This window comes from Aulonocara sp. 'chitande type north' Nkhata Bay, linkage group LG1 (assembly GCF_057382095.1).
Source record: "Aulonocara sp. 'chitande type north' Nkhata Bay isolate Kocher_YH1m ecotype deep benthic linkage group LG1, A_spYH_male_GT1.1, whole genome shotgun sequence".
Lineage (NCBI taxonomy): Eukaryota > Metazoa > Chordata > Actinopteri > Cichliformes > Cichlidae > Aulonocara > Aulonocara sp. 'chitande type north' Nkhata Bay.
Genome location: NC_141344.1, coordinates 20,658,006 through 20,670,835, shown reverse-complemented (window position 1 = coordinate 20,670,835; position 12,830 = coordinate 20,658,006). Strand labels below are relative to the sequence as shown.

Here is a 12,830-nt window from a genome sequence, read left to right as displayed (position 1 = left end):
CGAGTGCGACATTCGTGGCAACAGCTGTGTGCAGATCAACAATGGCTAACATAGAGTGCGGGAGAGAGTATGACCGTGCAGTGTTTAAAGCGTTATTTTGAGTTTGATTCTGTAAAAAGTGACAAAAACATTAGCGTCCTCTGTTCACTGGGAAGAAAACTTCTTTTTACAGCAAAAAACCCCCCTAAACTTCCGAGCAAGCACCGACAGTACACTGCCACGGGAATGTGAAACTCCCAGATCCTTCCACTGACCGCTACAACACACCCAGTGTTGCCAACTCTTCAGTAAGGAAAATCGCTATTGGCTGTCCTAAAAGTTGCTAGAAGTCGCTAAATGACGTCATCGGCTAATTTGCATGATTGGTCATGCTAATATAATTGTAACCTATGTTGTTGGAGAGAGAAATAACATAGTGGAAGAGACATGAAGTGAGTAAAAACGTCTTAAATGCATTTAGAGTTAATTTAGAACTACAAATTAATAATAATAATAATAATAATGGATTGGATTTATATAGCGCTTTTCAAGGCACCCAAAGCGCTTTACAATACCACTATTCATTCACTCTCACATTCATACACTGGTGGAGGCAAGCTACAGTTGTAGCCACAGCTGCCCTGGGGCAGACTGACAGAAGCGAGGCTGCCATATCGCGCCATCGGCCCCTCTGGCCAAGACCAGTAGGCAAGTGGGGTAAAGTGTCTTGCCTAGGGACACAACGACCAGGATAGAGAGCCCTGGGATCGAACCGGCGACCTAAATAAATGACATTTATTTTAGCAATTATTGTTTTTTTTTAATGTCACAATTCCAACCCTGCTCCTTTATCCGGGCTTGGACCGGCAAAAGTGACCCGAAATAGGCACTCTGGTGGAGTTACTGTGTGTGTATAAGTAGTTTTAAACCTCGTGATCCACAAAACAGCATAACAGTAAAAGAAGAACTGATTGCGTTACAGACAGTGCGGGACCAGCGGCTTCGCTCATGCGCGATTCATTTGCAGTTTGGACACATAGGTGTAAACGTCTTCTGCCTTGATAGCAGCTGGGGGAGGACTATCCTCCGCTCGTGAGTGCTTTGGAACAGGCGTGGTACCCACGGCAGCACCCGCTGCTTGTTGAGAGTAAAAGCGATACCCGCTTTGATGTCAAAAAGTCATCGTAAATAAGACCAATAACACCAGAAAAAGTCGCCAGTCGCTTTTTAGAAAAAAAGTCGCTAAGGGGGTCTGAAAACTTGCTAAATATAGCGACAAAGTCACTAAGTTGACAACACTGGACACACCTGCACCAGGGCAAAACTCCGCCTGCCCCACTCCTGCTATATAGGTGAAAATAGAGCAACAGGACCGCTGAGTCTTCGATTTTATTTATTTTCTGCTGTGTTTTACTTGCATTTATCTGAAAGACTGAGTGTAAACACAAAAACCTATTTTATTTTATGTGCTGGAATGTGCAGAAAATAGGTTTAAATGTTAAACAAATTTCTTCCAGTCAGAGAATGTTGAATATAATTTAATGTTTGCTTCATGCGTAAAATTAAAAGATTAAAACTAATAAAACTAGTTTCAAAAAGAGACTTTTTCATTTGATTACATTTTATATGATGGATTATGCAGAAAAAATTGGATTGGGCTTAAAGATCTATTGCTTTATTACCTATTCAGGTTGTAAATCTTTTTTTTTAAAGTAACTATGTAACTAAGTAACTAATTACTTTTGAAAATAAGTAATCAGTAAAGTAACAGGATTACTTTTCTGAGGAAGTAATCAGTAATTAGTTACTGAGTAGTAACTAGTCAGTAATTAGTTACTGATTACTTTTTTCAAGTAACTTGACCAACACTGCTTTTATCACGTGTAACTCAGTAGCTATTTTGCAGTCAATAGTTTTGTATCTGTAAAGACCGCTTAAAAAGAAAGATAAAGCACTAGCATTAGCGTCCTACAGGCAGCAGTAGATGGCAATTAGAAATTGCAATGCATTATATGATACTGGTTATAAATACATATATAATGTAATGAAAATGTGAATTTGTAAAAGTGGTCTCCGTTCAGTCTTTGGTGGGCACTCAAAATGTGAATTCAAGTTTTTACTGGGGATTTGGTAAAGATATATGAAGATATTTAGTATAAATAAGATTATCTGTTCTCCTGCTCTGTTTGACTTCTGAATCTGGATTACCTTTTTGTTTTGTTGGAGCTTCTGCAAAACATTGACTTTAAACTGCTTTAAATAACTGATTCATAACAGACAATTGTACATTCTACTAAAGATGTGTATATTTTGTTCCTAGCTTACTTTGGTAAATAATTATTTGGGGTAAATCATCAACAGCCAGGAGAGAGGAAAACTAAACCAGAGATTCATCTTGAACCAAAAAATGATCTGGGTTATTTAGAGATTTCCCTGTAAAATGTCTTACTTCTAAACATCCCTGATATTCTATGTTATGAATTTTACATATTCAGAACAAACTGCATTAAATTTACATTTGACAAAATACAGTTACGATGGATTTAGCGCACTGACTGCTAACTGTGTATAATAGTCAAATACTCTTTTATATGCACTATGCATCACGTTTATAAACTTGTCAGATAAAGAGAAATGTTCTCAGGTGTGTCCCAACATTTGACTGGTACTGGATTTAATCAAACAGTTTTTTTTATTCTAATGTGTACCAGAACAAAAGAATCTAGCTCTTATGTTAAATAGCATAAAATAAAAACCTTATATGAAGCACATGATGCTGGATTTTTTCACATATGGCAGAAATGTATAATCCCCTGTTCATAGGCACGATGAGATGCATCCCCCTTCAGTTATACACATAAGATGCCATTTATGAAAACAACACATCCAGATAGTCAAATATTATTCTTCTGCATTGTGACCAAATGTGATCATAGAGCAGCAGTTCATTCAAACCTCACTCTACAGAGCACAAGCCCTTTAAAACCCCAGCCAAAGCCTGCAGTTTTTGGCCTGGCTTGACTGTGTCTCTGAAGATTCGTCAGCAGCCAGTTTGCATGCTGGCAGGTGGTCTGGAGGCATGACCAATACGCTACAGACAGACAAACAGACCCTGTTGGGGCTCTATGGGACTGTTAATCTGGGGCCAAGCCAGGGTCCTTCAGACTTGTAGCTCTAAGCTCATTGTCTCACCCTCTGTTTCAAAAATGCTGCAGAACTATAAACTGCATTTAACTCCCAGCAAGGGCAAGTTCCTTCAGTCAATTATAACCATGGAAGTAAACAACATGGTGGACAAAGACTGAACTCAAAGCTAAGATAATAAAGCAAGAAGGCAAAGCGATGGGTTATAATATATGTGATAAAATCATCAATGTGTTCAGCTATGAATCAGGCACTGGGGCTATTATCAGACTCGGGAATTCTAAAAGCATGTAATGACTTGCAGGACTAATCACCCTTCTTTACTGATGATTGCATCTCTGTCATTAGTGAGAATGGTTATTTCTACATTCAGCATCCTGTCAAAAACTTGTCTCCATTTTCTGCTCACAAAAAAAAAAAAATCCAGGGAAAGTGCAGTTGAGGAGGAGCTGTCCCTCGTTTCTTGCTTTTAATAAACCTGCTGATAGCTGCATTAATGATCTTGGTATAGTACATGTGTGCTATCATCTGCTAGAGGGTACTTATAGCTCTGGCCCATCTGCTTTTGTTTCTGCTGAAGTGAATGCACACAAAAGCGATTTTCAGCTCCCAGACAAAGCTGATGAGGGTGTACAAATTAATTAAAGCACTGTTAGAAGGACGCAACTCAACGGCAGACACGGTGCATCTCTCTGCTCTAAACAATGTCAGCATTCTGTTCACACACGGTTGCTATCAGAGTCTCACATGTGCTTCAGAGGGATCGCCGGGGCATGAAGGTGATCATTCAGACTTCAGAATTCATTAGTAGTGATCATTTGTTCTAGCTAAATCTACATGAGGGAATATGTCACAGTGTATTCCAGGTACAGTAGGAAAAAAGGGATAATTCCCTCTGCTCGAGTCACTTGTTCCAGTCAAATCATCTCACCATTTGCAATGCATGGCCTCCCTGTTTTTCTACTATTTTTCTTGTTGTAAATTTATGTAAAAAAAGGAAGAGAAATGATCTCTGTGCCTTGATAAGGTAACAATAAAAAACAAAGCAGCTAATTCGAGCCAAGCTATGCTAAGTCTAGGCCAGTATTCACTTTTTTTTTTTTTTATTGTAATGGGAGAAGTAAAATGTTAGTTTTGCAGTTTAATTTTCCAAATAAGCAATATGCCAATATTAATATTTTCCCAAATTTCCCTGTTCCTTAAAAACAAAACAAAACAAAACAAAACATATTCTTCAAAAATATACTTGGTTTCGCTTTCTATCCTTCTCTTATAAGGATAGTAATACATATAGTCCTGAGACAGTCTGCGTTAGACTGTCATGAGTTAGAGTCAGTGCATTCAGAGATAGATGTACAGTAGGTTACATGGCCAACTGAACACCTACCAACAGGAGAAAAACATATTTTTATGGTCCCGCAAATGTGTCCATCAGAATACATTTTTATGGTTGGTTTTTATGGGACACTCCTGTGCAGTTCTCCAAAATCCCGATTGCACGTCTGTGGACGTGGATAGAGTTGACAAGTGTCCTGCAACAGTAAAAGGAGTGACAGTGGAGTTCACCAGAAGCAGAAGCCCAAAAAATGATGAAAGATCAAAAAAATTAAATTAAAATAAAGACCTTGCCTGCAGTGGACACCTTTCATTGTTTTTAACACTCAGTATCACTTGCTGTACTTATTGGGCAGTGTGATACTACTACTACTACTATGTGTGCCATGAAGGGAGATTGTTTTGTGAGTTATATATTTCTAAGAACTTTCCAAAGAATGTTTTGATCAGCAGTAATTTGAAGTGCCAGCCTTATTTTACAGTTCTCTAGTTTTGAGATTAAAAACAGTAGCATTCAGCAAAAATACAGTGTTGACAGTTTGTATAATGGATATTCTACATAACCCCAAAGGCTGCTTCATATTTCTTTCCCCCACACAATTTTTAAATGCACAGAGACCATTGCTTGAAGCCAAATTACACTTTCCAAGGTAAGGCTTATGAGTTTAGCATTTTACATATGAACCAGTGAGTGAAGACCTCGGCGACCTTGCTCCTAACAACCATTAAGTTTCATTATCATAGTTAATTTTCCACACATTACCTGGATGAACAATGGCCCATAGCTAGAGGAGTAACATCATTACTCACCCTGATGCCCAGCTCCACGTTTTCACCCCCATACACCTCCATCCCTTCATCGAGCAGACCAATCTCCTCAAAGTACAGCCTATCCACCACAAAGCAGCCAATCAGAGCTGGGCTCCTGAAGGATTTAAGGGGATGAAGATGAGCTTTTTTTAATTTTATCAGTTGCTATCCTCTGCACATATAATGTTAGCGTGACACAGTTGCTATAGTAACAGAAGGCAGGAAAAGATGTGTGACCCAAGAACATTTGTAAAACGTTCAGGGAAGTGCATAAAATCCATTTTTAGCAGGATTTACATGTGTTTTTGAATACTTTAATCACTTTATTTTATTTAGGCTAAAAACAATTATGTAGTTCTCTTACTGAATTGGTGCAGTCTTGTTGCCCTTGTGCCACCAGGACTTGGGTGGGTTGAGGTAGCGACACCACAGCTCCCAATCAAAGCCCTGTGCAGACAGCGGATACTCTTCAATCTCAAAAGTGTCATATTTGATGTTATCAAAGGATGGGGAGATTATCCGGGTTCTGTCTTCTTTAATTCTCTGCAGAATAGGTTCAGCCCTGTAAATATGGAGAGAGAAAGATATTTCAGTGTCAGTATGTGTTGTTGCGTGCTTTCTCCATCGACTCTATGACCACACTTGTCAGGTTAGGGTATTTGTTCAGTAAACAATTTTATTCAGTTCATTGCTCATCTCAAAGCTTTATGGAAATTATATTTTTTAATCAAAATAGGAAGAGATAAGATTTGTTTACACACAATTACACATTTTTTCTTTTCCAAACAGTTTTTCAAAAAATACAATTCATGGAAAAACTAACACAATACACAATAACAGGAACACACACACACACACACACACACACACACACACACACACACACACACACACACACACACACACACAGAAAAATTTAAAATTATATTATGAGCTATAACAGAGGTTGGATCTGCTATAATAAATAATTACAATAAACTGCACTTATACAATCAGTATACATCTAAATTCCCATCTATGCATGTGTGTGCCCTTCAAATACTGTGGAAAATTTGAATATAACTGTTATTTTATTTTTATTAAGGCACCTAAAATCCACTTTTTCCCCTTAAAAAAAATCATATTCTTTAATTTTGATGTGATTTTGACCAAAGGGAGTGAGGTCTTTATGCTTCTCATCTAAATACACGAGTGGGTCTTACATGCCGGTTTGAAAAGTGACAAAGAACCCCTGCACCTTTGAATTCACATTTAATATCGGACTCTGTATTTTTAACTGTTAGTTGATGTGTTTCAGTGATCTTGTCATACAAAGATACAAATTACTGTTGCCGGCAGAACAAAAGTTTATTGTCTTGCTTGGCGTACATGTAAATGTATATATTGTGTGAATCACTGAGGCTCTTCACATTCTCTAGCACAAGTCAGTTGTTTCAAAGTGCAGAACAAAAATCTTTGGGCAGGGATGCAGCTTTTTTATGCTCTGGCCCACTCTTAGTGCGAGTGAGTGAGTCCTGAGAAGAGCCCGAAGTGCTGTTTATTCAGTCGTAAACATAAAACTACTCAGCTTGGCTTTTTGATGTATGAATATCATGTACTGTATTTTTTATTTACTTAGTTCATTATAAAGACATAGCAAATTTCTTTCTTTTAAAGTAATATATACACAATACATTTCTAAAATTAGATTTAAGTGAATTTGCAGTTTTGTTACAATTTTTTGTCTCTCAATTTTATTTAATCTACAGTAGTGTAACTTAATTTTTATCCACTTGCTTGTAATGCACATTGTGTATGTGTACATTATATTTTTATTTTACAGTATGTCTTGTTAATTTATTTTATCTAGCTTTAAATATGATTTAATTTTTTTCAGCTGAATCTGTTCGTACTCTTTTGGAACCTGCGCTAACCTGCTATTTATATAAAGGAAGTTTGATGGTTCGATTGAAAAAAAGAAACAATCAACCCTCACAGAGCAATAAGGCTCAAGAAGCGGCGCTCTTGTGCTGCTAAGCTGAGCTTTTCACATGCTGCACTTGTGAGTTACTCACCATCCGACACTGAACTCAACGTGGGCATCAAAGAGGGCAACGACTGGGGCGGTAGCAACCCTCCACCCACTCACTCGGGACCGGATCAAACCCTCCTGCTTGTCGTGCCGCACCATCTTTATGAATCCTGGACGTTGGCTGTTAGTCTCAGACACAAAATCATGAAGTTTCTCCTTTAGCTCATCTGCAAGAAACAAACGAATGCATATCGGTGTCTGAAGATATCATTTGAAAAGGGTAAGAAAAGTGAGAGCTACTTAGAAGTAAACTTCCACCCACAAGAACACATCATGTCCTCCTGCAGTGGGCAGTATTTCACTGGTCGGAGGCCAGCAGCACTTCTGCTTCACTGCTTTGATCACTGGACCAAACAGGCAGCAGCTTGAGCCAGCACTGCAGACCTCCATGGGGCTTACCAGTCATAACGGGATATTGCAATATTGAGAACTCAGCCTGCAATGCTTTTCAAAACATGGAAGGAGGAGATGAAATGTCTGTGGTTTGATGTTTGGATTCAAAGTTTACCTCCATTATTACCTGAGCTGTATACTGTGTGATGAATCACGCCATGGAGAATATGACTCATTGCTGCTTACATGACAAATAAATATGTATTTTACTTCAAGGTTTTGAGAGAGCCACATTTTTGGTAATTTTCTCAAAAATGCAATAAATTACAACAGCACATTTACAGGTTCACCTTGTGCTTCGACTAGAAAAATGCCAAGGATAGTGAAACAGACTGAGACGGAAACTAATTCTTTCAAAAAGGCCAAGCTTCTGAGTCTGCTGTAAAATATCAGCATAGACCAGTGTGATAAGGCAAAATTACATCATAGCTCTGTACTGTACTATCAACCAGATAAAGCTGGGGGGAAAAATAAAAGTTTTATCAGTACTGTGTTTTATCATTCCTTACATAAATCACCCGAGGCTGTGTTCCCACTGTTTTAACCATCTTTTCAGTTTGAAGAGAGTGAGAAGCAGCTGCGAGAAGACAAAAAGTGGCTACCGTGAAATTATGCTGTGCTAGCTTTATTAGAGGCAGTGTGAGGTGCTTTAGAAAAAAAATAAGTTTGATTTTCTAAACGAATAATGCTAGCAAAAAGTTCTGTTAAAGAAAGTTTCTGTTATTCAAAAGTTGTACGGTCCAGTCCTCATCAACTCTACAAAGATAATAAAGGCAGCATATTTTCTTGGAATGTAAAGACTCCCCACAGTCCAACAATGCATTCAGCAAACCAATATGTGGTCTTTAAATGAAATATTTTTCAGCCTTATTTTCTGCTGGCTTCTGACTTAATAGTTAATTTTGACAACTGTTAGTAAACAAGTCTCATACCATATGATCCAGTGAATCCACAGCATTGAATTCCTATAGAAAGAGCAGAAATGAGTGCTAAGAGCTCATGTTTTCTTTTGGAATCCTTTCAAGGGTTGCAAAAGCAGTAATTATCTTCATCTCCTCCATATGTGGAGTATGACAATTTTATTATGTCTTTCTTTACATTGATATTCACAGTAAAGCAACATGATTGCCAAAGCCAAAGAATTGCACAGGTTCTTATACACACACATGCGGACACACTAGTCTGCTGACATCACATAATTCCTAGCATACTACATTGCCACCCAAGGTGAAGTTAATAAGGGGTCTTGTTTTATAAAAAATAAATCTCCCTCTTGCTGAACTTGGGGTGGTGGTGCATGTGTTCCTCAAGCTCGGGTCCTCTACAAGACACTTGGGAGTTTGACGGTTCGGCGGATTATTTAGCTGTTCCTAGGACTGCACTTTTCTGGGCAGAGACCTCTGATGTTGAGCTTTAAAGCTTCTTATGCTCCTATTACCACTGGGAGCACTTTGACCTTTACCTTCCACATCTGCTGCAGCTGTTCCTTCAGCCCCTGGTCCTTTGCTATTTATTAACAATCATTCTTTCTGATGTTGTCTACTGGGATTGCCAGATCCATCACTACATCCACCTTTGTTGGTGTCTCCTATCAGGAGTTGGAGACTTCGAGTCTATAATAAACATAGATGATCCCATACACTATCCCAGCTACTTGGTTCTGCCTCCTCTGCATCTTTTTTCCTCTTCCTTTGTGATGGATAGTCTCTGGGGTAAGTTTGGACATTCTGCAGCTTGGGTCCTTCTGACTGTGGTAGACTCCTCATACACTCTGTGTCTGTGCTGTCCTTTATGCTGGCCTTTTCTAGCCACTGGTAGGATGTCTTGTCAGCCCTTTCCTCTATCTGATGGCACAGTTCCTCCTTCTGTTCCTCATCATTGACTGTCTGAGTGCCTGAGGCACTCATCTCAGGGGACTATCTTCCAGATGTATTCATAGATGCTCTGTGTTTTTTCAAGGATTTAGGTTATGACGCTAATAAATCTTCACCCTCTCTCTTTCTGGTGCTCGTAGAGCCTCAGAGTGCTGGACTCTGGGTTAAAACCTCAATGAATTGTGAGGAGTTTTTGCGTCTTGACATCAGTGGCATCTATGTCTCCTGTGGCCAGCTTAGTATTCCAGGTGAGTATCTGATGACTCATAGGGCTTATTTATTGATGGCTCAGATCCTATTCCTACCATTCAGCTGGCTTCTGAGCACCTGTCTTACTTTCTGGATGTATTTGGCTACGGTTGACCTTCTTGCATCTTGATCATAGTTCCAGTTGGCCTGTGGGATACACAGGTACGTGAAGCTGTTCTATAAAATGTCCGCTATCCTGCCTTCACCCTTGAGTCTGAATTATATAATGTCAACAAACTCTATGAAGAGTGATAATATAGATAAGATATCCCACCTATAAATGTGAGCGCAGGAGATGCCACTTATTTCAGTTTGTGCACACTCACACTTTCCAGACACAAAATGTCATCGAGCAACAAAAGTAAAAAACAAAAAGATTTACGTATTCTGGAATAAATCACTAGTTTGTTGACTTATGCTTTGGAGGCAACATCCAACTTTTGGATGATGGGTACAGTTGTTTCTCACACTAATCATTGTTTACGAATAAAGATACATTTTAAGAAGCTCTTGTAAAGCAATCTGTTGGTTTCGAGATTGCATTTAGGAAATGCCATCTATCTTTTGCTCTCCATTCACACTGTTTATCTGCATGCAACCAAAACTGGACTACAAGCAGACCACATGTGGAAACAGGAGTGCTTCAACAGAAAAGAGTCAGAGTGTGTTTAATTTATTCCAGTGGACGGCTGCCATTTCCTGCCAGGTAATAAATAATTCAAAAGCACATTAATTCTCATAGTAATGAACATGCACTACATGCCACATGAAACTGTGGTATTTTACATGTCCTGTATGTTGAGTATTACAGTAGGAAGAGGAGTCAGTAACAGTTGGTTTCTATACCTCCTTATTAACTGCAATCAGCTAACAACTGAAATGTGAATTTGCCCCTAATGAGATTTCTCAAACTCAAAGCAGAGTAATTTTTGTACTAATTCAAGTTTAAAGGCATTTAGTAGAGAGATTAGCTATATAATTCCATTTACTTTGGCTAAAGCCAATAAAGCAGCTGCAACAGATCTATACGTTTTAATCCATCAATAATTAAAACATACTAATGTGTGTGTGCACTGAAAATAAGAATGATGCTCTTATTCCTCATAACAAATCCTAATAAAACACACTTCATTACACCAGGAATAGCTGATAGCCAACGCTCATCAATCTTTCAGGACCAATATCCGGCTGAGGCTCTGCTGGAAAGCAATGGGCTTTGGGATAGAGTTGGACTCGAACAACAAGCAAAACAGGCTATAACATCACTGTGCAGCCGTGCACTAATTCCAGTACATAATTTACAAGTATCAAAGAAAAGTCAAGGTTTTTCTCATTCAGAGGATGAATAGCAAATCTAATGGTGAGTGGCAAACTAGAAGAACCTGCCATTTAGCTCACCTCAAGCCTATTCTCAGTCAGATGTAACACAGTTATAGAAAAGGATTTCCTGAATGAACAATTTTTCCTGAACAAACCTTGAAAGCTTTCCATATGGCTACAGGGCTTAAAATCCTCTTGTTCAGATTTTCTCCTAGCTGCACAGGGAATTAGCTGTGACTGTGTCATATATATCATTGCGTGCACAACCAGGCAAAGGATATTTGATGAATGGGATTTTAGTCATTGTTTCCTTCCTCATCTATCTTTCATCATAACTTACATAAATGTTTCTATGAACTGAGCCAATCTGACTATGCCTTGAATATTATGTTTCTTTCATGCATGTTCAAACTAAACACCATTTATCAGCAAGCAGGAGTTACTGCTTGCACAGCAGATGGCAAATCGTCATGGATACAGGTCTCGCAGTTGATGAGTAGTTTGCACAGCATCACTTGGCAATTTCTCACTGCACAACTCAGTGGTAGTGAAAATCAGTGTTTAAAATATCCAACTGAGAACTGCTCTTCCTCCACAATCAAGCCAAAAAGTCCAAAGGCAGTTTGTTTAAAAATAAATAAATAAATAAAAAAGCTAAAAAAACAAAACATGGTGAACATAGAGTACATTGCTAACAGTTCTATCACAAATTGGCACTGCCTGTTTATCATTCTCTAGACGTTGATGAAGACTTTTCTGGTACGGACGTTTCAGTAAGCATTGTCAAAGAACAGGAAAATATCTGGACACATTCTTGGCAGTACATATTAACAACAATTTGAACACTAATACAATCTTTTGTTTCTGATCATATCATAACTTTTGCGTAGCCTCCAGCTTTCACTGGCTGGACCTGTAGTAACTGCTTGATGGATATCTCAGTGGTTTCCAACAGATGCTGGAACCTTTTTGCACACATGAGGGGCTGAACCATTCCACACTAAGTCAGTGGTTACTGGTCAGTAACAAATTGCCATAAAACATGCCAGAAAGTTCTTTAGCAAACTGAATCTATTTCTGTTTTTAAAGGAGCGGAGACTATTATGGTTAGTTCACTAGTTTCTGAGAACTTTACATTTAACTTTTGTGACTAAAGGATTAATTAGCCAACAAGCATATTAGACTCTATCATATATCAGAAAACTCAGGCAGTTTTTGACAACTGTTAAAAGCCATAGTAATCTCTGCCTATGACTATTTTTACATGAAGGCAAGGGAGGAAATTTCTGAATGCTTAAGCATGCTTAAATTATTTTCACGTTTTTTAATCCCTTTTGAGAAAAGTTTGCATAAATAGTCTGTGTGGCAGAACATTATATTTGTTAAAATGTAATCTTAAAACTATCTTCTAATGAAATGTAAGCTTTTTATTATCTCTATCTCCTTACTTAAATGAGTGAACAGGAAACCTTGGCAAAAGATTGCATGTTGCCTACAGAGGCTAATCAGCAGGCTAGCCTTTGAATGTCTAGATGGATGATGCAGAGACAGTCTTCTTCAACAATTTTACATTACTATAAGCATGATTTTTTCTTTCTGCTGTCCGTTTTCTTTCAGGTTAGTGTCTCATCATAGAACTCTACACCCTAACATAT

At 38.3% G+C, this 12,830-nt stretch overlaps 1 protein-coding gene across 1 annotated transcript in view; it reads right to left on the bottom strand.

The window, feature by feature from the left end:
* The window catches only part of galnt18b (UDP-N-acetyl-alpha-D-galactosamine:polypeptide N-acetylgalactosaminyltransferase 18b), a 106,370-nt gene that overhangs the window by 42,178 nt on the left and 51,362 nt on the right, over window positions 1-12,830 (bottom strand). Inside the window, exons 4-6 of the mRNA XM_086287803.1 lie at window positions 7,323-7,506; window positions 5,633-5,830; window positions 5,269-5,383 (exon numbers count right to left, since the gene is read on the bottom strand). Coding sequence (XP_086143929.1) covers window positions 5,269-5,383; window positions 5,633-5,830; window positions 7,323-7,506 — 497 coding nt within the window. The remainder of the gene's footprint in view (window positions 1-5,268; window positions 5,384-5,632; window positions 5,831-7,322; window positions 7,507-12,830) is intronic.